The sequence below is a fragment of the Sturnira hondurensis genome, unplaced genomic scaffold, assembly GCF_014824575.4.
Source record: "Sturnira hondurensis isolate 20B ecotype Veracruz unplaced genomic scaffold, ASM1482457v3 Scaffold0007578, whole genome shotgun sequence".
NCBI lineage: Eukaryota > Metazoa > Chordata > Mammalia > Chiroptera > Phyllostomidae > Sturnira > Sturnira hondurensis.
Genome location: NW_028080209.1, coordinates 2,458,437 through 2,483,397, shown reverse-complemented (window position 1 = coordinate 2,483,397; position 24,961 = coordinate 2,458,437). Strand labels below are relative to the sequence as shown.

The following is a 24,961-nucleotide window of genomic DNA, read 5'->3' as shown; positions in this document are numbered from 1 at the left end:
CTAGAGTGAATTTTTTTTGAAGACTTCTATGCACTTGCCCACTTCATGATGGGTGATTTACAAGTGCACCTGCCCACACCGTACTGTGTTCAGCAGTTTGGGACCAAAAATGGCATGACTCCCCTGTCCCAGCCTCCCTATTCACTCAGTGTCTCTCTGAGTTGATTTGTTTTTTCCTCCAGATAAGAAAGTCCTCAAAGGGAAACACTTTGTTGATGTGGAAGAGGTGAAACAGAAAAACAACAGAAGCTCTAAAAGGCATCAAAATCGACTAGCACAGAAACTGTTGAGCAGTGGAGAAAATGTCTTGATAGGTATATTGCATCAACTAGTACTTTGAAGGTGATTGAAGTTTAAACGTGTAATAATACACAATTTTTTATAAATACATTCCAGTTTTTTTGGGGGGTCCCCTTCGAATGTGAGGGCTGGTATTCACTCCTTGTATATTCCATATAGAAAAACCATTCCTTTTAGAACCATGAAAAAGGGTTAAGGTCGAAGCCCATGGCAAAATCGGAGTCAGATTAAAAATACAGCAAAAAGCAGCCAACACAGTAGAATCCATGCCTTCTGTCTTAAGTCAAAGAAACTAGGTTAATTATTCCAGTGAGTTGAGAACACAGTTTGAGGTTGACAACCGTCCCTGTAGCTCACCTAAGAGACTTAAACCAGTCCATGGGCACAAAAGCATCTCTCTAATACATTCATGTAAACAAGAAATGTGGGCAGTCACAGATGATACAGTTGTAAATATTTCACAGCTAAAACAGTGATGTACAGTGGCTGTACATAGGGATAGTGGTGCTATCATCACTCCAGATGTTTTCTTGAGGTATTATTCTTGTTCACAGTCTTCCAGCTCCAAGACAGAAATGAGAAGCAATTCAAAGGAGCTGACACTTATTTTTCCTTCAATTTTTTTGCCTTTACATTTATCCTGAGAATTATCAACCAGTTCACATTTCATTATGAAAAAAAAAAACTTCCTTCTCCCATTGAATAGAAGTATAACGTTATTATACAAGATGGTTTTTTCTAAAATTCCATGGGACAAATGATCCCTACATTGCCTGAGGGAAGATTTCAAGACAAGATGGCCCAAGCTACCACATAATGGAAGTGACATGTAGGGCTCCACTCCACACGGGCAAGAACTCCGGAGGGCCCAGGCACCTGACTGAGCTCTGGCGTCTGAGGGAGGAGGTCAGCCTTGGTACTGCCCAGATTTGTTTCTACTGCCTTCCACCAAGCACAGGTGTAAGGTGAATATATACCAGGAAATGCCTATTAGGTGTGTTCCTTGCGTGGAAGGGTGCCAGAGACATTGCGGCTCAGGGAGGAGAGGAAGGGAAGAACAATCAGAGAGTGATTTAAACCAATTCAGGTAAGCCTAAGGTTGAATACTTCCATTTTCCAGCTACTGAATCTCCTTCCTCCTCTTCCAGTAACATGAGAAATCACACACTTAAGAGGACCAGTGGCCTATTCTGTTCACCATTCTGCCTTTGGAAGAAGCATCAAGTTAATGGGGAGTTTGTGGAGGGAAGCAGGTAGCCTCTCATTTGTATTTCACCAAACAGCCCTGGTGGTTGGTCATTCCTTTTGGGAGGCCTAAACCATACAAGGACCCCTCTTACCCGTTTGTACCCATGCACAGTTTCTGCCAGCACCACTTTTGGACAAGGAACTCCTTACATTTCTGATGTACTGTAAGAAATGCTTTCTTTTACCTAAAGCTATGAGGTAGAGCCCGAGAGATGGCATTTCAGGACTGGGTGAACATGTCCTTCCTCTTGACTGTAAATCTGATCAAACACTACCCTCAGCTTTCATCATTCCAGAATTAGAGCCAACTTTTTAAAAATGTGTCCTCATCTAAATGCCTTTACCCCCTGGTAGTTTTTGCTGTTGTCTAGACCTGTATTTTATAAGTAAGGTTGTCCGAAGTGCACAAATAATTTAAGACACTAGCATGGCTGTGCGTGAAGTCCATTTTCTGTGTTGCCTCCATGTGCCCTTCCTGATGATGCCCTTGTGCTTTTGGCCACAGGGGCGCCCTGACCCCACCCCCTCTCCGCAGTGGAATGCCTGGGTTTCCTTCCTGAGCACGAACAGAGCTCGCACAGCGCTCGCTGCCTTGTCAGCGGCTGACTCTTCTGTAAGTGCATTACTTCACAGTTAGCCAGCCCAAACCTCACCTGTCACTTTCCTTAGTATTCACAGTCTGCCCTGTGGCCCTTCTGCAGTTTGTCTTTTCTTTTCTTTTAAGTCTCATCTGGTTTACCTTTCAATGCCTGGAAGTAGTGACATATGATTGCACTGTAATATCCTACTTTCAGGTTATTTATAAAAAATCTTAAATGAGGTTAACCCAAGCATCGACCAGTAGGAACTTCCCCTGTTAACATGCTCTCAAGAAAGATGTTTATTCTGAAGTCTCTAAGCATGACAAAATATTCTCACAATCTCATAGTAACTGATGCCTTTAAAATTTACTTAGTGAAGAACTTGCCAAAAGTTCTTTAAAAGTCTGAACAAATTAGATCTTGTTCATTCTTGAACAAGTTTCTGTTGATCATCAAAAACCTACAATATACAAGTCAGGCATTATTCTCCATAGGGAAACCATTTTATCTTTCCTTCAAGAGGTCACACGCGATTAAGACTTAACTGACACTACTTAGTTACTAGTTTACCAACCCGACAATTCAGGCTGAGTTAGCTGATGAATTTCTGTCCAATTAACACAGCTTGAAGTATACAAAACATTACAGATGAAGGTAGACTGTTAGGGAAGAATTAGGTTTTTAAAAAGGAGGAAATTGCGCTTTGGGGGGGCAGGGGGAAAACCTAGATAGACTGAAGGGTATTTTTTTAAGTTGATGAAATCACATGATTTAAAAAAGCCACAGTGATGGAGGGGAGTGAGATGCAACAGATGAGATGTTTGTTACAGTTTAAAACACATTTTCGGCTTCCAAACCAAGTGCTAAGGAGAGTGCTGGCACTGAGTCGTCGTGCGGGGGAAGCAGATGCGCTGGGCTCCCCGGGAAGACAGGAGTCACCTCTGAGGTGCAGCCACGGAAGGGACTCGGGCTCTGGCTGGGCTCCTGGGGCTCAGAATCAAGCTCCCTATTGATCCCTGTTATGTCACACCTTCAACCTGGCTCGGAGTGAATACTTGTTTCTTGACTTAAATTTCAAATGAACTGTGGTGTAGAAAGGAAAGATAATAAAACAGCCATTACTGTTGTTTACTTTCCACCACAGCATCACAATAATCAAAGCAGAACAAAGGAAGCTTAACCCTGAAAAATCTGATTGTATTATCAGCCAAAATGCTATGAGCTTGGTTCCCTTTCTAAAACAAGGAGGGTCCCAATCTCCTTTATTCTTGTGCCTCTGCTGGCTGTTTCCTGTTCCACTCTACTACCAAGGCCAGAACTCAGGCCAAAGCCTGTTCGGGTCTGCCAGAGGAAGCCCTAGGACGTGGAATCTTTGGTGGCTCCGTGGGTGACTGAGGAGGAACTTTTCCTTGTTCGCACAGGTTGTGGAGGAAGCAAATGTCTCTGTCCTGAAACCACGTGGTGACATGGCCCTACAGTGCAGAGAAAATTCCACCCAGTGTACAGAGGACCAAAGGGCTTTATCTAGGCAAAATATGATGCTTCGGCCACACACAAAACTGCCCCCAATTTCCTGGAACATGGTCACGCTGTGCCCTATCTGCCACCCAAGTTAGAGCAGCTGGCAGAAAGGAGTTGAGCACTCCCACGTTCCTCTGGCACCCTAAGCCTACTCATTCCATGCTGGAGGCTGCTTCTGTCCTAGGTGGTGGTATTGCTGGTGATCTCCTCTCTCCTGGGCACAGGCAGCCAAGCCACTGCTGTCAGAGCTCAAAGAGGGGGTTATATTTCCTAATCTCCTGAAGAAGTTTTTCTTTATCCTGGTTGGCATTGGCCAGTGCTTGTTTAGTTTCTATCAGTTCCTTTTGTAGGGCAGTCAGTTCTTTCACCTAAGGAACAATAAGTAATTCACAGTTAATGAGTAAGGTAACACAAAAATGAATAAGGTAACTTGAAAAAAAAGAGGGAACAAGGTGGAAGAATTCAAGCAGAAAGATCTACAAGTCTGGCCAATGATCAACAGAATCCAACTAGACTTTTTTCTCACAGCCTAACCCCTCCCCAGAGTTCCTCGGGCACAGGAACAGCAGCAGGCGATCAGCAACCATCCACTCCAGCTCCTGATTTACATTCTCTGTTCTCCACTTGCGGAGCCTGCCGCTAGATGACAGAAGCCCATCTGTAGACAGAAACCTTTCGAGCCTTGAGGATTTTATCAGCCTCTGTGATTACAGTCCCCAAGGGTTTATGGGAAAGGTACTGTTCAGTGAGGTCCTCACCTGCTGTCCAAAAGCCCCCACTGTGGGCGCCAAAAACACCTGTTCTCTTGGGGGCTGTCTCTTCTCACTTTTAGATACTTCAGCTGATGTTCTGTCCTGGGCAGCAGCTGGGAAAAAAGTAAAGGTTCTACATGACAAATTGCTATCAACAGGCGGACAATTCCTAGTTGTCGCCTATTCCCTCACAGGAGAAAAAAGGCAGAGAAGCCAGGGGGCTGCCAAGCCCAACTCACCGCCTACATGGAACACACCATCATCGCTCCGCTTCAGCACAATGTGCTCCATGGCCAGAGTGATGGGGATGGGGCCTGGGGACGTCGGATAGATGGGGGGGATGTCATCCTACAGGAAAGAGGAAAAGCTCTTGATGCCCCCAACCAACTCAGAGCAATTTCAGTAACAACCCATGTTTCCACCATTCAGTGTCACTGTTTATCCATACATTCGTGCAAGGTGTGAGATGCAGAACCGAGTCTGTCCCACTCGACAGATGTGAAACTGAGGATCAGATAAACCAGGGATTGCACACAGTCGTGCTGCATGCCAAAGACAAGGTTAGGGCTATAGATGAGTTCTCCTGATCTGAACCCAGGATTTTTGACAGCCACACATACTTACGGACTGCTATAACATTGACAGAGAATGCTAATGTGCATTTCCTCACTTGATCCTCACCACATTTTAAAGTGAGAAGGCAAGAGGTTAACAGCTGTCACTGCCGGAATTCCTTGCCTGACAAAGTCTAGGGTAAAACCCAAAAGTTCCTCTCACCTTCAGGGTGATCCTGGAGTTCAGGAGCTCAATCTGCATGGGAACTACCACTGGAATCTCCTCATCCTCTAAGAAGGGCCCCAGACTATTGAGCACAGAGGTGACCAGCTCAAGGTCACATCCTTGAAGCAACAAATGCAGAAAGCCATTCTTTGTGGCCAGTGGGGAATGAACAGCTGCACCAGGCCCCGCCTCAAAGCGAAGGCCCACAGCTGGCCTGACGTGGCAAGTCTTCAAAGCTGAAGACTCTTGAAAGCGTGTACCTTTGAGAAGACAGAAGGAAAACATTAATTAACAGGGACAGTTCTAAGTACTTTACATATATTTAATATTCATAACAACTATATGCCAAAAGTGTTATCAACCTTCTCATTTTAGAGATCAACTAACTAAGCTAAGGCACAGAGAGTAACTTGCCCGAAGTTACACAACCTAAAATAGCAAAGATAAACTTTGAACACAAGCTGCCTGACTGCAAAGACCATGGGCTTAGCTACTTTGCTAGAATGCCCACAGAAGGAAGATGTGTGGACCAAAAACAGCTGGCCTTGCTGATGAAAAGCTCTGAAAACAAAGAACCCTCAGCTCTGCTAAATTTAAATGTCTCTTCCTTTCTTCAAGTCTTGGTCTTCTCATAGAAAGCTAAATCTCTCTGATAAAGCCAAGCAGGATCTATGCTAATCTCAAAACTTCATGAAGAACAATCTAAGGTGTAGCCAAGGACATGAACACCTTGAACTCATACCTCAATAAAGCTGTTTCTAGAAAAGCAAAAATAAAAGGCCCTGGCTGCAGGAGCTCAGTGGACTGAGTGCTGGCCAGCAAGGGGTCGCTGGTTCAATTCCCAGTCAGGGCATGTGCCTGGGTTGCTGGCCAGGTTCCCAGTACAGGGCACACGAGAGGCAACCGCACATTGATGTATCTTTAAAAAGAAAAGCAAACAACCTTTAAAAAGTAAAAAAGCAAAAAAGGTAGTGTCTTTTTACAATAGAACAGGAGTGTCAAACTCACTTTCACCAGAGGCCACATCAGCCTCATGGTTGCCTTCAAATGTAATTTTAGGACTGTATAAATGTAACTACTCCTTAACTAGCAGCAAGGAGCTTGGCACTGCCGTCAGGTAGAAACAAGGTACTGGGCCAGATAAAACAAGGTGGAGGATGGCCCTTGGGCCTTGTGTTTGCCACCTGTACAATAGAATATTATATAGTAGTGAAAATGGATTATAGCTAACTCAACAACCTAAAAGCATTTAAAGAATATTATGCTACTTAAAAGAAGCAAATCACAAATAACTCAAAACCCTGAAAAGCTAAAAAACACATTGATTCAAACACATGTGGAAGAATTATAAAGCAAGAGAATGATAAATACAAACTTCAGGACGCCATGATTCTCTTTGACAGCTGAGAGGCAGAAGAAGGTTCAGGAGAGGAATTCCCGGGGCTTCAAAGTTAATGGTACTGTTTTATTTATTAAACTAGGTGTTTTATTTATTAAACATGAGTTCATTATATTGTTATTTTTTATGCCTTATATATATATATATATTATAATACTTGTTAGTATTTACTCAGTGTTTTGAAAAACGATGTTTTTAAGTGAAACTTGTAGCACAAGCCCAGATTTTCCCTGTCATCTTTTACAGTACAAATGAGAATTCACACCAAAGGACTTAATCTCAATGACCAAAGTTCCCTGGTCAGATATAAGTTGACATTAGCAGCCACACAAACAGTAAGTGGACACTATCTTTGTGTATAAGCTTAAGGAGCATGTGGGAAATAAACATGGAGAATAGCCTGTTGAATACAAAACCCCAGAAAGAGCTCCGGGAAGCTCCTTGCAAGAAAGAGCTTTGTTAGAGTTCTTTCTCCCCCTAATGGTTACTGGAGAGAAGGGCCGAGGGCTTGGCTAGGGCAGCGGCCTCTGGAGCAGTGATAGGAGCCAGTCAAGCTGTGGCTGCCCCACACGAATCCCACCAGCTCCCCTGGGATGGTGCCATCCTCACCTGGGCACTGTCCATGCAGAAACTGCCAGAGTCCCATGGTGCCCAGCTGCTGCAGACTCAGTTCCTCTGCTTGCAGGGCCACAGTCAGGTCCTCACCACGTACCTCAATCCCAAAAGATACTTCATTCACCTTCAGAACCAGAACTGAGACCTGGAAAAGGAGACTCTCTTAGCTGAGTCCTGAGCTTCCAGCCTAGAGCCTACCCTCTGCAGAGAAGAACACTGACCAGGTGAAGACTGAGGTCTTCCCCACTGGGTGAGACGAAACTGTCGGCCTCCGGTGACCCCTGGCCATAACTATCCACCACAGGGCTCCCTTGAACACCAGCACTGTCCAAGGCATTTGGAAGAGATCCTGATGGAAGAGCTTCTGGGCCAGACTCTGCATAAGAAAGACAACGAAAGAGTTTGAAAGTCAAAAACTTTTGTTCAAATACAATCTCTAAAAACAATGACTACTGTCAAAACAAAACATATATGGCACTTATGAGACAACTGGAAATATGAAGGCTAACTACATATTTGATGAACTTAAGCAATTACTGTTCATTTTAAGTGTGATAATGGTATTTTGCCTAATTTTTTATTTTATTTATTTTTTTTAAGATTTTATTTATTTATCTTTAGAGGGGAAGGAGAGAGGGAGAGAAACATCAATGTATGGTTGCCTTTGGTGTGTTCCCTGCTGGGAGTTGGCCTGCAGGGAACCAGCCTGCAACCCAGGCATGTGCCCTGACTGGGAATCGAACCGCGATCCTCTGGTTCACAGGCCTGCGCTCAATCCACTAAGCTACACCAGCCAGGGCTGCCTAATTTTTTAAACATCTGTAAATAGAAGCAACCCAGTGTCCATGGATGGATAAATGGATTAACAAAACGTGAAGAAAATTCTGACACGCTACAATGTGAATGAAGCTTGAGGATGTCACATTAAGTAAAACAAGCCAGTCACAAGAGGACGAGTACGGTACGTTTCCACTCAGATGAGGCACCTAGCCCAGTTCAATTCACAGAGAAAGTAGGATGGTTATCGGGGTTAGAGAAGGAGGGATAACTGACTGCTATTTAAAGGCTACAGTTTCATTTTCTTCAGATGAAAAGAATTCTGGAGATGCTTAGTGGTGATGGTTGCACAAAATCTGAATGTACTTAATGCCAACTGAATTATAGTTAAAAATAGTTAAGATGGTAAATTTGTCTTTTATAATGAAAAGTCTGTATTCTCTAGAGATGCATGATAAAACTGTTTATGGATAAAATACTATATTGGGAATTTGCTTCAAAATAATATGGGAGGAAGGTAAATGGGCAAAAGTATGTGAAAAAAGAATGACCATTCATTCTTTTTTTCTCTTATGCATCACTTTATTATTTTTCTTATTTTAATTATATTTGATTGATTATGCTATTAAAGTTGTCCCAATTTTTCCCCCTTTGCCCGTCTCTACCCAGCACCTGTGACTCATTCAGGCAATTTTCACACCACAGTTCATGTCCATGGGTCATGCATGTAAGTTCTTTGACTACTCCACGTCCTATACAGTACTTTACATCCCCAAAGCTACACATTTATACTTCTTAATCCCTTCACATCCTCATCGACATCCCCATACCCACACCCAATCTGGCAACCATGAAAAAACACTCTGTATCCATGATTCTGTTTCTGTTCTTCTTATTTGCTTTTTAAATTCAATTGTTGATAGATATGTATTTATTGCCATTTTATTGTTCATAGTCTTGATTTTTTTTAAGTAAGTCCCTTTGCCATTTCATATAATAATGGTTTGATGATGATGAATTCATTTAGTTTTTTCTTGTCTGGGAAACTCTTTATCTGCCCTTGGATTTTAAATGATATTTTTGCTGGGTAGAGCAATCTTGGCTGTAGGTTCCCACTTTTCATGACTTTAAATATTTCTTTCTAATTCCTTCTGGCCTGAAAAACCTCTTTTGAGAAATCAGCTAACAGTCTTAGGGGAATTCCCCTGTAGGTAACTAACTGCTTTTCTCTTGCTGCTTTGAAGATTCTGTCTTTATCTTTAATCTTTGACAACTTAATTATGATGTGTCTTGGAGTGGGCCTCTTTGCATCCATCTTGTTTGGGACTCTCTGTGCTTCCTGGGCTTGTGTGTTTATTTCCTTTACCAAATTAGGTAAGTTTTTTTTTCACTATTTTTTCAAATAGATTTCCAATTTCTTGCTCTTTCTCTCCTCCTTCTAGACCCCCATGATGCAAATATTGGAATGCCTGAGGTTGTCTCAGAGGTTGCCTACACTGTCATTTTTTTCGGGATTCTTATTTCATCTTGTTCTGCCTGGTTCTTTTTTGCTTCCTTATGTTCCAAATCATTGATCGGATTCTCGACTTCATCCACTCTACTACAACGTTGTCTCCCTGTAAATTGTTCTTTATTTCAATTAGTATATCCTTCAGTTCTGACTGCAGATCTTTTTCATGCTGCTGAGGTCCTCACTAACTTCCTTGAGCATCCTTATAACCAATGTTTTGAACTCTGCTTCTGACAGATTGTTTATCTCCATTTTGTTAGTTCTTTTTCTGGAGTTTTGATTTATTCTTTCATTTGGGCCATGTTTCTTTGTCTCCCCATTTTGGCAGACTTCCTATGTTTGTTTCTATGTATTAGGCAGAGCTAATACCATGGACATGAACTATGGTGTGGGGATTGCCTGAGGGAGTGGAGGTTCTGTGTGGAGGAGAAAAGGGGGAAAAATTGGGACAACTGTATAGCATCATCAATAAAGAAAAAGAAAAGGGATAATGGTCTCTGCCCTCTTTTTTGTCTGGGAGAAAAATATCCCTCAGCTTCTGCCTTGATGCCAGACACTTTAGTTTCTTCATTTGCCACTGGTGCCTGTCAAGCTGCTACCCTGGTGCTGGAGCTCAGAGGGAGTGACCTGTATAAGTCCGTGTGTGGGTTCTGTAAGAGGAACTGCTTGGGACTCCAGAAGTTTTTCCCACCTCTCAATCCCTGCTGGTTTTTGCAGCCAGTAGTTATGGGGACTTATCTTTCTGACACTGGAACACTGGGCTGGGGGCCCACTGTGGGGCTAGGACTCCTCACTTCCAAGATACCCATACCAAATTTTTATCCACCACATGGCACTAGCCAATTCCATGTTTCTGCCTCTCTTACAGGTCTGAATGAATGTGCTTTCTTTAATTCCACAGTTGTCATACCTCCATTCAACTTGATTTCTGACAGTTCCAAGTGATGGTTGTTCTATATTTTAGTTGGAATTTGGATGTCGTTGGACAAGAAGGTGAGCCGTGTTTATCTGTGCCACCATTCTGACTGACTATCTCTATGGCCGTGCATACTTAATATCTGAAGGTAATGGGTATATGAGGGTTCACTACTTCAATCTGTCTACTTTTTTATATATGTGAAATTTTCCATAAGAAGTTAATAATAATAAAACAAACACGGCACTCACCAGCCAGCTTTTTATTTGATATCCTTTTTATTTTTTCATCTAGATACTTAAGGGACAATTTTAAAATCTTATATTTCACTAAGCTGAAAGAACCAATGTAATTTCCAGCGGTAATTGATCTAATTCCTAACAGTTATTCATTTTATCATAGACAAAAAGCTCCTGGTTCTTTTCCAATAATAAAATAGTTAGGCAAAAACCAGAAAAACAAACACACACACACCATTGACACCAGCCACAAACTAATCCTGCTGTAGCTGGGTAGCTGTAAGACTAATCTCGTTCTGTGAAAAAGGTCTCATACTAAACAATTACCTGGAAGATGTGAGGATAAAGCTAGTGTCACAAATCCATTAAATTTCTGTTTTTGGTTTTGCCTAAGAAAATGTCTATTTCATCAAATCTAGCTTCTTTATTCAACCTGCATCCTGCCAGTCTGAATACAGACAGCAGAAAGAACCCCTTCTGGGGTTCCAGAACGCTGGCTGGCTCTGCTTCCACTTACCAGACTCCAAGAGCATCACAAAGTTATCACTGCCATCACTGTCTACTGAAATCCGGTCGTCAGGGCCACTGCTATCCAATGAGACACCATCAAATGACTGCTGAGATACTGTCCTCTTCATGGAAATAAATCGGAATCGAGCAGCACCTCCACTCACTGGGGCTGCCGCCCCCTCATCTATCTTGGCCATGGGCTCCCTGTTTAAAAAACAAAAACAAACCCACAGATGTGGCTTCAGAAACACTGTTCCATCCCCTTGCAATACCCATCCCTTTCAGCCCAGACAGTTGTTATATACATAAACTTGATTACAACTATTACCTGCTATAGGGGGTCACACCATTTGTCAACAGCTGGCCTTTCTAAATCCTCATATTCTAACATTTAAAACTGCATAACCAGCTCAACATTAAATGTCAAGGTTAATTAAGGTCATCCCATACAGAGAAGAGATCAACTGCCTACAGCTCTGTGCTAATAAATGGCACCTGAATCCAATCACATTCATTCCACAAGTATTTACTGAATAACTTCTGTATACAAGGCACCAGACTACGTACAGGGCAGAGTGATGAGTAAGACATCCACTGTCCTCAGAAATTTATAATCTAGAAGGAGGGAGGAGACTCATACATAAATAACATTATATGGGAGTAAGTTACATACACCAAAAGAGAGGAACAGAGGTACAAACCAAAGGCTAGGCAATATCAAAGAGGGGAAAGAATGAGGAGAAAGGGGGCAAGAATAGCTTTCTGGAAGGAGACAACATTTGAGTTGGTCCTTGAAGGACTGTGAAAGAGAGAGGGAAAAGGACATTTTATGGGATAGAAAAATTGTAAGCAAAGGCACACCAGAAAACAAAGAGTACCATTAGGAACTAGTAAGTCTAGACTAGCTCAACCCAACTAGAGCACAAATTTTGTTGGAGAAAGCACTGGAAGACAGAAAGATGTAACATAGTAAAGAGAAGCCTTCAAAGACTTTTTAATTGTACACTCCCATTTTACAGATGAAGAAACTGATTCAAGGTCACAGTTAAACGTGGAATTAAGAAAAACCCAAGTCTACTACCTTCTTGCAAAGTACTTTTTTCTTTTTTATTATTTTCTAGTATATTTTATTGATTATGCTATCACAGTTGTCCCATTCCCCCTTTTACTTCCCTCTTCCGAACACCCCCTCCAAACCACATTCCCCCCTTTAGTTCATGTCCATGGGTCATACATATAAGTTTTTTGGCTTCTACATTTCTCATACTATTCTCAACCTCCCCCTGTCTATTTTCTACCTACCATCTATGCTATTTATCCTCTGTGCCTTTTCCCCCTCCCGCCCCACACTCCATGTGATCTCCATTTCTGTGGTTGTTCCTGTTCTAGTTGTTTGCTTAGTTTGTTTTTGTTGTTGTTTTAGGTGTGGTTGTTAATAATTGTGAGTTTGCTGTCATTTCACTATACATATTTTCTATCTTCTTTTTCTTAGATAAATCCCTTTAACATTTCATATAATAAGGGCTTGGTAATGATGAACTCCTTGAACTTGACCTTATCTGAGAAGCACTTTATCTGCCCTTCCATTCTAAATGAAGGCTTTGCTGGACAGAATAATCTTGGATGTAGGTCCTTGCCTTTCATGACTTGGAATACTTCTTTCCAGCCCTTTCTTGCCTGGAAGGTCTCTTTTGACAAATCAGCTGACAGTCTGATGGGAACTCCTTTGTAGGTAACTGCCTCCTTTACTCTTACTGCTTTTAAGATTCTCTCCTTCTCTTTAATCTTGGGTGATGTAATGATGATGTGCCTTGGTGTGTTCCTCCCTGGGTCCAAGTTCTTTGGGACTCTCAGCTTCCTATGCTTCCTGGAAGTCTATTTCCTTTGCTAGATTGGAGAAATTCTCCTTCATTATTTGTTCAAACAAGTTTTCAATTTGTTGCTCCTCCTCTTCTCCTTTTGGCACCCCTATGATTCAGATGTTGGAACATTTAAAGATGTCCTGGAGGTTCCTAAGCCTCTCATTTTTTTAAAATTCTTGTTTCTTCCTTCTTTTCTGATTGGATGTTTCTTTCTTCCTTCTGATCTATACCACTGACTTGAGTCCCAGTTTCCTTCCCATCACTATTGATTCCCTGTACATTTTCCTTTATTTCACTTAGCGTTGCCTTCATTTTTTTCCATCTAATTTGCGACCATATTCAACCAATTCTGTGAGCATCCTGATTACCGGTGTTTTGAACTGTGCATCTGATAGGTTGGCTATCTCTTGGTCACTCAGTTGGGTTTTTTTTTTTCTGGAGCTTTGATCTGTTCTTTCATTTGGGCCATTTTTTTCTTCTCAGCACGCCTGTTATGTAGTGAGGGGCAGAGTCTTGGGTATTCACCTGGGCAGGGTAACCCACATTGCTGGATTGTGACACTGTATGTGGGGAAGGGGACTAAGAGGGAACAATGGTGCTTATTCTGCTCTCGGCTGAATTTTAATCACTTCCCCCACTCCCCACAAGCAAATTGGGCCCTTCTGGTGCTGATTCCCATGTGGGTGTGTGTACGTTCTAGGACCCTGTGGGTCTCTCCAACGAACTCTCCTGTGAGGCTGGGAGTTTCTCTCACTGCTGCTTCAGCCCCCACAGGTGTTTTCAATCAGTGGTTTGAGGCTTTATTTCCCCACACTGGGGCCCTAAGTTGTGCAGTCTGTTCTGCTCCCACTTTGTTTCACCTGGTTTATCTGCACACAAATGTGGGACTGCCTGCTCCAGCAGCCACCGCCTTGCCAGCCAGCTGCAGCTTTGTGCACCCTGTTCCACAATCCACTGCCTTGCTGGGTCTGCCAGCCACCACCTTGCACACCCTAGTCTGCTAGCCACAGCCTTGCTCTGCGTCCTCTCTGCCCTGGCTGCCCAACTCCGCCCCTCCTACCAGTCTGGATGAATGTTTTTTAACTCCTTGGCTGTTGGACTTCCATACAGTTCAATTTTCTGTCAGTTCTGGTTGGTTTTTTTTTGTTGTGGTTTCTTAATTGTTGTCCTTCTTTTGGTTGTGCGAGGAGGCATAGTGTGTCTACCTACGCCTCCATCTTAGCTGGAAGTCCCGCAAAGTACTTTTTTCATTTTACCACATTGGTTGAAGCCAAGTTATAGAAAACCCTAGGTAAAAGATTACATATGAAGGTGCTTGGAAACTATACAGTACAAGGGATATATGGGAAATCTCTGTACCTTCTACTCAGTAGCTATGAATCTAAAGCTATTCTAAAAAACAAAGTCTATGATTTTTTTAAAAAAACTGTGAAGTGCCATGTAGATATATCCTAATATTTGATTATGCCACAATAAAAAATTCAACTAAATTCAGGGGAATTAGTTGAATTATTTTCCTTTTAAAAGGAAAAAGTCTGAAGGTTTTAGAGTAAGGAAAGAACAAGCTCATACCTGATTTAGGAAGTCTAACCTAGCTTCTTCAAACAAGTTAGAAAGGAAAGACTTCCAATGAGGAATTCAATTAATAGTTTTTTAAAATAGTTGGCGTGGGAACAGACAGAAACAACTGATATGAGACTCCCTAAATAAGGGATTCTCTGGGTAGGGCTCAGCAATGTGTGCATGAACAAGCACTCCCGCTGGTTCTGATGCATGTTAAAGTTTGAGAAATCCTGCTCTAAGAATTGTAGTCAGAACTTGACAAAAAACTGGAAGAGCAGAGCAAAAATGTTGAACTAGAATGAGCAGATTGATACTACCAAAAAAAAAAAGAGAGAAAGAACTGGTCTGAGGAGAGATAAGAAATTTAGTTTTATACATGAGAGGTTCCAGGCACCACTGGGATATCCATGCAGAACCATATGCAGTAGACAGTTTTAAAAGAAGAGCAGGGGTGGGGAAGGAAATCAGGACTAAAAATATGGAATATAGCCATAGTGAGGAAATGGATAAAATAACCTAGAGAAAAAGTGTTCGAAAGCACAGAATGATATAAACCTTCGGAAAGTTTGGCAAACGCATCAAGAACCTTAAAAATGTTTGTGATATGGACCCAATAATTCTATTTCTAGATTTTTATTCTGAAGATTGCATAAAGGGTAATGTTCACAAAAATAAGAACATTTAACACAGCATCAGTTCTACCTGAGAAAAATTGGAACCATTAAGTGATGGAATGCATGAATAAATTATGATACATTCATTTTCTAGAACATAATAGAGCAATTAAAAATTTCACAAATGCCTCATGAATGGGAAAATATTAAGTGTATAAAATTGGACATTTTCTACATCCTATAGAAATATTATAATCCCACTGTAAAAATAATATTTGTGTATCTATCTGTATAGACACGTAAGCATTCACATGGATACACAAATATATGTATAAACATTGGAAGAAACTAGATCCAAGTGTAAATAGCGGCCATCTCTGGATAGTATCATAACAAGTGACTTTTATGTTTTCTTCTGTATTCTTCTATTTTCTATATTATCAACAATATCATGAACATAATCGGTTTTATAATTAATTATGACCAAGGTGATGACAACATGGACACCCCAGCCTTGTGGAATAGTTACATTTACGGGATAAAAGGGAAAAGAGAGCAGCCAAGGTAGAATAAAAGACTCCTCCTTCCCAAGAGTAGTTGGTGGGTCACATACACTCAGGATGGACTGACTGATGGGANTGTTTTCTTCTGTATCCTTCTATTTTCTATATTGTCAACAATATCATGAACATAATCGGTTTTATAATTAATTATGACCAAGGTGATGACAACATGGACACCCCAGCCTTGTGGAATAGTTACATTTACGGGATAAAAGGGAAAAGAGAGCAGCCAAGGTAGAATAAAAGACTCCTCCTTCCCAAGAGTAGTTGGTGGGTCACATACACTCAGGATGGACTGACTGATGGGAATAACTGACCATAGAGTCGTCCAGGGTAAGGACAACTGAGAAAGGGCCACTGGCCTGAGCAATTAGGGAAGTCATTATTGGCCATTGTTTAAAAAAGAGCTTGTGTCACACACACCTGTCTTTTCTCTTTTCCATCTCTCCTCTTTTCCCATCTCCCTTACTCTTCTCCATTTAGAAAAGGCAGCACTACATTTGGTGATGGGAAGTCCAGGCTTTCAATCCTCACCCCACCAGTCACAAGTTGTGTGGTCCTAGGCAACTTTCTTACCTCTCTGAGCCTCAGTTTCCTCATCTGTAAAATGGGGGGTGATATCAGTACCTGCCTTATAGGGCTGTTACAAGAATTCAATGGATCAATATTCTAAGTATTTAAGACAGTGCCTGACACATAGAAAGCACTCAATAAATATTGGCTAGAATTATTACATCATTCACTCTTTTAAGTTTTCCTCTCCCCTTCCTCCTAGAATGTCTATGCCTAGCAGGTTCTAGCACACCCCCAGCAAATGTTGAAAAACCTACTTAAGACAATCCACTTACACAAAAGCTCTACAGCCACTGGTTTTCATACCATGGTCCACAAATCACAAAGTGTGTCCCAGCAAAGACTTCCCACAGTCTTCAATATCTTTCCCAAAACCACGAGGCACCCAATGGACAAATCTGTACCTTTCCACTCTTCTGACTACATTTCTGTTTTTCTGCTTACTCCCTACTTATCTCCAGTGCCTAACAAAGAATGGCACACAGTAGGGCTCAAAAATTATTGCTGAACAAGTGGATGAAACTATTCCTCTGGCAGATATTAATAAGGTATACAGAAAGAGCAAGAAAGAGCAAGAGCAAGTCCAAAGCCCCAGGTTTGTATCCGAAGCACAGGACTCATGCACACATTCTCCCCGAGGCCTCAGTTTTCTCAGCTTAAACTAAGAATACAAATATCTGCAGTGACCTCACCAGGTTACTGTGGGGGTCAAATCAAACAAAATACTACACTAGAGCCCACCAAAAAGAATATCAGAGATGCCAGAAATTATTATTCTGATACAGCATGTCTGCATCAATAACAATGAATCAGAAAGAGGAGATAATTTAATCCTAAGAGGCAATAAATGTTGACTTGAAAATTGCCCAAGAAACAGCTACGATATGTGGAGGCATGTGAAAATACAGGGGATTTAGCGGCATTTTATTGCAATTTCAGATTCCTCCCCCATCACAGAATTAGAAGTAGCCTGAAAATGAGTCTCTCTAATTGGTGTACCTATAGCCCCCAAGTAGCCTGAAAATTCCTCCACTTCCCTGCAGCACCTCTGAACAGCAAGGGCTTTGCCACATTAAATAGGCCACATTCTTCTGGACTATACAGGACATCCCAATCTAAAAATGCTCACAGAAAGAGACTCTAAGTCCAACCATCACAATTAGGAGAAAGAGCAGGGGTGACTGAAGGAGGCAAAGAACCACTCACTTGGCTGGGGGCAGGGACCACATCCTGTGCATGGTGGAGGTCATTCGGTCTCTGCCCAGACTGAAGGCATCTTTAGTCAAAGACACAGCTCCCTTGGTGAGGTCCATGGTGGCATACAGAGCCTCCTTGGTGGCATCCTTGGTCATGTGAATAGCATTTGACAATTCTCCCTCAATGCTCTTCAAGGGCATAAGCTCATCGGGCCCATTCACAGCAGTATCCCTAATACCTGGGGACTTCAGGGCAGCTGGTGAGGTGGATGCTCCGGCTCTGCTCAGTTTCTTGGCCTGTAGGGAATTGACTGCCTCATGGCCCTTCCCTTCCAACTGCCGTGCAAAGGAATCTGAGTCTTGCAGTTCTCCACTGCTATGGAGCGGCAAGGGCCTATCCAGAGATGCATCTGGATTTTCAATTCCACTATCCTCCAGAACCTTCTCAGGGCTTGCTGGGCCCTGGTCTGAGGAGGCATCAGACTTCAGCTCCCGACCCTCTGAAGGAGACAGCTCTGAATCTATAAGGCTAGTGGTATCCGAGCCTGCAGTGTCAGCTTCCGCAGCACCAGGGGCAGGATGCATGAGCAGAGCCACCTCAGCAGTAGGGAAGAGGACCCCAATGCAAGCTGTCTGGTCCTGCAGGGGAGACCCAGTCATGGCCTCTGTATCCTTAGCCAGCTGCTCCTGAAGACCCTGGAGCACCTCCTTCAGGCGGAGCAGAGCCAAGTACTGGTAGTGGTCAAGCCTCACACAGACATGTTCAGGGGAATGTACAAGCAGGTGAACATCTGCCACATCCTCCAGCTCTGTCAGAGGCTCTTTCTTGTCCATACCACCACGGCCTTCTCTCAGAATTTCCATGTCTTCTGTAAGTCCTGACAGGCTTTTCAAATCATGCTCAGTTTTTGACCTCAGATGGGACACAGTGTCAGGGGCAAGGGCCTCAGACTGAAAGGAACTGCCAAAGCTGGCTGAAGGTCTCAGCCTCCCTTCTGCAGCCAGAAGGGGCTTTTGTGCCTGGGCTTGCTGCCAGCGAAGGGGGAGGCAGGCCCAAATGGACAAGGGAAAGGGGGCTACAAAATTAAAGGTATGGCCTTTGAAGTTCTCTGTTCCCTCAAAGTCCAAAGAGATCTGGGGGAAGTGGATGGACCAGAGATCCTGGGAAGCCTTAGGCCTTTGGGGAGGTAGAGTATTAGAATGAGGGAGGCTGGACTCCATCTTGAAGGCATGATGTGAAAAAAGCATGTGCAGGAGGCTGAAGCCACCTGGAACCCTGGGGAACTGAACATAACTGGAACGAAAGAACTCCGCAGCATCAAAACCCTGGAAGAGAGTGCGGAGGTCTAGACAGCCACAGTGTGGGGCATGACGTGTATTGGTGGCCGTCATGCCTGATGCAGAGAAGACGAGGGCCTGGGGCCGATGCAACCCAGCTTGCTCTTTCTTCTCCAGCGGGAAGCTCACCTTCAGAGAGAGAGAAAATGAAACCCAATTCAGAATGGCCATTTGAGTATCTCCACACCCCACCGTTAACACACAATGAAAGACCATTGGGCTGCAATGGGAGAAATGCATCTGTGGCTGTCAAGAGGGAACAAAAATCCCATTCTCTCCCTACCTTCAACCAGAAGGCATCCAGTCGGATGTCCAAGTGTTCATCTTTCTGGTTTGAATTTTCCAGTTTGTAGATAGCTTTGAACTGCTCCAAGCTACGATATAAATCCAGGCAGAAGAGGTTTCCCCAGAGCAAGCTGACAGGATCCATAGTAAATGTCAGACCATTTAATTGAATGTAGAGATTGGGACAGGGAACTGGAAAGCAGAGAAGAGAAGAATCCCCATGTACAAAGTAGCAGTTTGACTCCTACTTACCAGCTGATATTTCTTATACCACCCAGAGAGCAAAGTTACACATTTATACAGGGCAGAGTTTGTAACAAAGGTGTGCTAATTCAAACACTCTAAACTCCTAACAACAAATGAGAATACAAGTAGTAGCCCCAAGTCTGACAAATGGGAAGGACATGCCTGGACGGTAAGAAATGACCAACTCCAGTGCTTACCTGGAAGCTCCTGATTATCAGGGAAATAATATTCTGTGAACTCAATATGAATGGCAGAGACCTGAGTGGGCAGGTTGTGAAGTTTCCGACTGCAAGAAAGGAGTGTAGACGGCTTCTTACTGGGCTGTCCGGCTGTCGAGACCTATGCAATCGCAAACCGCTGTTAGCATCTATGCTGCCTCCAGGACAGACTTTCCTCAGTTTCCTCTACCCTCCATCCAACGTCTGTCCCAGGGAGCATAGTGCTTTTACATATATTTCACACATATTCCAGACATTCTCACACCTGCCTAATGCTATCCACAAGTTCATTTTTTCAAAGGAAGGTTTGTACAGTTTGTAGTAGGGTATTCTCAAGTCCTGTTCACACTTGTTGCATTCCAAATGAACTGCCCCACCCCCTTCCAAACACATTTCCCTGGGTCCTAGACTCCTCACCTGGTGGATGTCCAAGTCATCCACCCGTATTAGCATGCAGCTAGAGCGTAAGCGATTCCATGCTGGAGGCCGAAAGCCAACCTGTCGGGCCTGAGAGGGGCTTCTCTCAAGAGGGTTCTTTCGAGGACTAGAGACAGAATCTAAATAAAAGTGAAAAGATGGGAAAGAATCAGATACATTCAAACCGTATTATTAATAAAATTAGAAAGTAAAAATCTTAATTAGGATTATAAAATAATGATCCTAAAATATTAATGCTACAATATATGTAGAAAAGACATCTTAACACTGTCTAGCTTCTGGCTGAAACTCAAAAATTGTATCCTCCTTAAGACCAGGGCAACACCCTATTGAATAGAGGTGATGACAACCTCTCTCAACACTGCAGCCATCCCTGAGGACAAACACAACTCTATAAAGACAAAAGCCATCCAGAACTTTCAGCCAAGATGGAGACGTAGGTGGACACACTGTGCCTCCTTGCACAACCAAAATTAAGGACAATAAAAATTTAGAAACAAAAAACAACCAACAGACAGAAAATTGAACCATATGGAAGTCCGACAACCACTCATCCAGACCAGCAAGCAGGGCGGAGTCGGCAGCTGTCAGGGAGGGGTGGCGGCAGGAAAAAGCGGCCAGACCAGCCCAGGAGCGCAGGCAGCAGCAAGCGGACCCCAGACATGGGAAGGAAATGAGCAGACAGCGAGGCGCACAAGGCTGAACGTACACAAGCCCACCCTCCCAGGAACCAGCACCAAAAGGGCCCAGTTTGCTTGTGGGAAGTGGCAGAAGGAACTGAAATCCAAGAGAGTGCAAGCAAGCACCATTGTTCCCTCTCTGACCCCGCCCCCACATACAGCATCACAACCCAGCTACTGGGCCACCCCGCCCAAGGTGAACACCTAAGGCTCCACCCCTCACTACATAACAGGTGCAACTAGACTCCCCCCCCCCCACAAAAAAACCTGGCTCAAACACAAATACAAATCAAAGCCCCAAAGCCAACACTTTTAAGCGACCAACAGATAGCCAACGTATCAGATGAATAATTCAAAGCACTGGTGATCAGGATGCTAACAGAATTGATTGATTTTGGTCGCAAATTAGATGAAAAAATGAAGGCTATGCTAAGTGAAATGAAGGAAAACACACAGGGAACCAATAGTGATGAAAAGACAACTGAGACTCAAATCAAGGGAGTGGACCAGAAGGAAGAAAGAAACAAACAAATAGAAAAGAATGGAGAAACAAGAATTCAAAAAACTGGGGAGAGGCTTAGGAACCTCCAGGACATCTTCAAACATTCCAACATCCAAATTATAGGGGTACCAGAAAGGGAAGAGGAAGAGCAACAAGTGGAAAACTTATTTGAACAAATAACAAAGGAGAACCTCCCCAGTCTGGCAAAGGAAATAGAATTCCAGGAAGGCCAGGAAGCTCAGAGAGTCCCAAAGAAGGTGGACTCAAGTTCCTCAAGTGAGGAACACACCAGGGCACTTCATAATTACATTAACCAAGATTAAAATGAAGGAGAGAATCCTAGAAGCAGCAAAATATAAGGGGACAGTCACCTACAAAGGAGTTCCCATCAGACTGTCAGCGGATTTCTCAAAAGAGGCCTTACAGGCAAGAAGGGGCTGGAAAGAAGTATTCCAAGTCATGAAATCCAAAGAGCTACAGCCAAGATTGCTCTATACAGCAAAGCTTTCATTTAGAATGGAAGGGCAGATAAAGTGCTTCTCAGATAAGGTCAAGTTGAAGGAGTTCATCATCACCAAGCCCTTATTATATGAAATGTTAAAGGGACTTATCTAACATTAAAGAAAAAGAAGAGGATCAAAAATGTCAACAGTAAAATGACAAAAACTCACAACTACCACCAACTGAACCTAAAAACAAAAACAAACCAAGCAAACAACTAGAACAGGAACAGAACCACAGAAATGGAGATCACATGTTGGGTTAGCAACAGGGGAGTGGGAGGAGGAGAGAGGGGAAAAAGGTACAGAAAATAAGTAGCATAGACAATAGAGAGAATAGACAGGGGTAGGGCAAGCATAGTATGGGAAATGTAGAAGCTAAAGAACTTCTGACACAGGAACATGAACTAAAGGGGGGGAAATGTGGGTGGGAGGGGGTGTGCAGGGTGGAGGGGAATTGTTGGGAACCGCCCTGCCTGGTTTCAGGAATTGTAACTCTCTTCCATGGCTAAGTGGGAGATCTCTGGAATGTGGGCCACAGGAGACAACACTTGTCTCTGGCAGCAAGCGCTGCTTCTGCTTCTTCCCCTCCCCCCAAAGCATGGTTGATGTCCATGGCGGGTGCGACCCCTCAGAGGCGGGGCAACCTAAGCCAGACACGATCACTTGGGAGGCCATCATGGAAGGACTCAGGGGGCTGTAACAAAGAGGGAGTGATGGACCCTCGTGCCCACCGCCCCCCCCCCACGCCCCGCTATTCTGACATAGCCTGAGTCCCCATGTCCTCTGGGAGTAGTGCTGCCTGGCTCTAATCCCCTTAAGCCTGGATACCTATGATGGGGAAGGCGGTGCAACCGTGTGCTGGAAAGGGCGGGTATCCGGGGTAAATCAGGCATAAGAAAGAATATGTAAAAATCCTATGAAACCTGCTTTGTTTAGAATGCTCTCATTTAAATGATAAGGGTCCAAGCAAGAAGTCTGTTCCTCAAAAGTTTTATGGCTCGTTAGCTATCTGACTCTGACTGAGAATAAGTCCTCACAGTTCTTTGAATGCTATCTATTGTTTGATCCTCACCTGTATTCTTGTGCAAAGGAACCCAATAAAAGCCCTTTGAGGAAGGGGCTCTTAGCCCTTCCCCTTTGAGGGATCAGCCACCTTTCCTCCCCAGGCAGATCACATCATGTTTACTCTCATCCGTGGCACGTGGGGGGACTTGCGAGGAAAGTCACCCCCACAAGGAATGAAGGGGGAAAATGGAACAAATGTAATAGCATAATTAATAAAATATATTTTTAAAAAAAGAAAAAGTCACCCAGTCAAGATGGAGGCATAGATAGACACGCTTCACTTCCTTGCAAAAACATAAAAAAGATCATAACTAACCTACAAACAAAAAACACCCAGAACTGCCAGAAGATTGAACTGTGTGGAAGGCCGACAACCAAAGACCTAGAAGAAGCCACATTCATCCACATGGGTAGCAGGGACAAAGATGGGGAGTCAGGGTGGACAAGACACAGTGTGGTGGCAGTGAAGCAGCAAGGTTGTGGCTGCAGCCAGCAGAATGGGTGGTCTCACATTCACATGTGACAGATAAAAATAGGGAGGATACACCTGGGGAGCAANAACAAATGTAATAGCATAATTAATAAAATATATTTTTTAAAAAAGAAAAAAGTCACCCAGTCAAGATGGAGGCATAGATAGACACGCTTCGCCTCCTTGCAAAACCATAAAAAAGATCATAACTAACCTACAAACAAAAAACACCCAGAACTGCCAGAAGATTGAACTGTGTGGAAGGCCGACAACCAAAGACCTAGAAGAAGTCACATTCATCCACATGGGTAGCAGGGACAAAGATGGGGAGTCAGGGTGGACAAGACACAGTGTGGTGGCAGTGAAGCAGCAAGGTTGTGGCTGCAGCCAGCAGAATGGGTGGTCTCACATTCACATGTGACAGATAAAAATAGGGAGGATACACCTGGGGAGCAAAGAATCCCAGCCTCAGGCTAGAGAGCACAGCCCAGGGTTCCAGCGCAGGGGAAATAAAGCCTCATAACTTCTGGCGATAAAATCAAGTGGGGGTTGGGGTCAGGAAATAAAATGCCAGTCTCTCTGGAGAGTCCATTTAAACAGCCTGCACAGTCCTAGAATGTATGCAAACCCACCCCCTCTGGGAACCACCACCACGGCGGCAGCAGCATACAGGAAGCAGATGAAGTGACTGGAAATAGGGCAAGTGCAGAGCAAGCCTCAAGCAGCCAGGCAACAGCACTGAATACAGAGCCACAAAGCAGTGAAGCAGGCTGCCCAACCCTAGTGAACAGCTAAGACTCTGCCCCATACAACTTAACAGGTGTGCTAAGACAGGGAATCAAAGCAGCTCTACCTAATACACAGTAACAAACACAGGGAGGCTGCTGAAATGAAGAGCCAAAGAAATATGGCCCAAATGAAAGAAGAGAACAAAATTCCAGAAAAAGAACTAAATGAAATGGAGAGAACCAATCTATTAAATGCAGAGTTCAAAACACTGGTGATGAGGATGCTCAGAGAACTCACTGAGCAAGGCAAAAGCCTAAGGAAAGAACTGAAGGCTACACTTGAAATAAAGAAAAATCCACAGAGAACCAACAGTGAAGGGAAGGAAGCTAGGGTTCAAATCAATGATTTGGAACATAAGGAAGAAACAGTTAACTAGAACATAATGATGAAACGAGAATTCAAAAAAACGAGGAGAGAATAATAAGACTCTGGGACGTCTCCAATAGTGCTACTATCTGAATCATAGGGATCCCAGAAGGAGAAGAGAAAGAGCAAGAAATTGACACCTTATTTAAAAAAATAATGACAGAAAACTGCCCTAATTTGGCAAAGGATATAGACATATAAGTCTATATGTCTATATTCTTTGCCAGGCAGCACTTCTCCCAGAGGACATGGGGACTCAGGCTATGTCAGAATAGCGGGGCGTGGGGGGGGGCAGTGGGCACGAGGGTCCATCACTCCCTCTTTGTTACAGCCCCCTGAGTCCTTCCATGATGGCCTCCCAAGTGATCGTGTCTGGCTTAGGTTGCCCCGCCTCTGAGGGGTCGCACCCGCCATGGACATCAACCATGCTTTGGGGGGAGGGGAAGAAGCAGAAGCAGCACTTGCTGCCAGAGACAAGTGTTGTCTCCTGTGGCCCACATTCCGGAGATCTCCCACTTAGCCATGGAAGACAGTTACAAT

At 43.5% G+C, this 24,961-nt stretch overlaps 1 protein-coding gene across 2 annotated transcripts in view; it reads right to left on the bottom strand.

Annotated features, from left to right (window-relative positions):
* Positions 1-404: 404 nt before the first annotated feature.
* BLTP3A (bridge-like lipid transfer protein family member 3A) overlaps positions 405-24,961 on the bottom strand; it is a 78,925-nt gene continuing 54,368 nt past the window's right edge. For both annotated transcript variants that reach the window (XM_037052806.1, XM_037052807.1), the window contains 11 exons: positions 20,024-20,163; positions 19,586-19,727; positions 19,141-19,334; positions 17,530-18,986; positions 11,156-11,352; positions 7,418-7,572; positions 7,191-7,341; positions 5,180-5,442; positions 4,642-4,750; positions 4,409-4,515; positions 405-4,018 (listed from right to left, as the gene is read on the bottom strand). In XM_037052806.1, the coding sequence (XP_036908701.1) occupies positions 3,893-4,018; positions 4,409-4,515; positions 4,642-4,750; positions 5,180-5,442; positions 7,191-7,341; positions 7,418-7,572; positions 11,156-11,352; positions 17,530-18,986; positions 19,141-19,334; positions 19,586-19,727; positions 20,024-20,163 (3,041 nt within the window). In that variant the 3' untranslated portion in view covers positions 405-3,892. The remainder of the gene's footprint in view (positions 4,019-4,408; positions 4,516-4,641; positions 4,751-5,179; positions 5,443-7,190; positions 7,342-7,417; positions 7,573-11,155; positions 11,353-17,529; positions 18,987-19,140; positions 19,335-19,585; positions 19,728-20,023; positions 20,164-24,961) is intronic.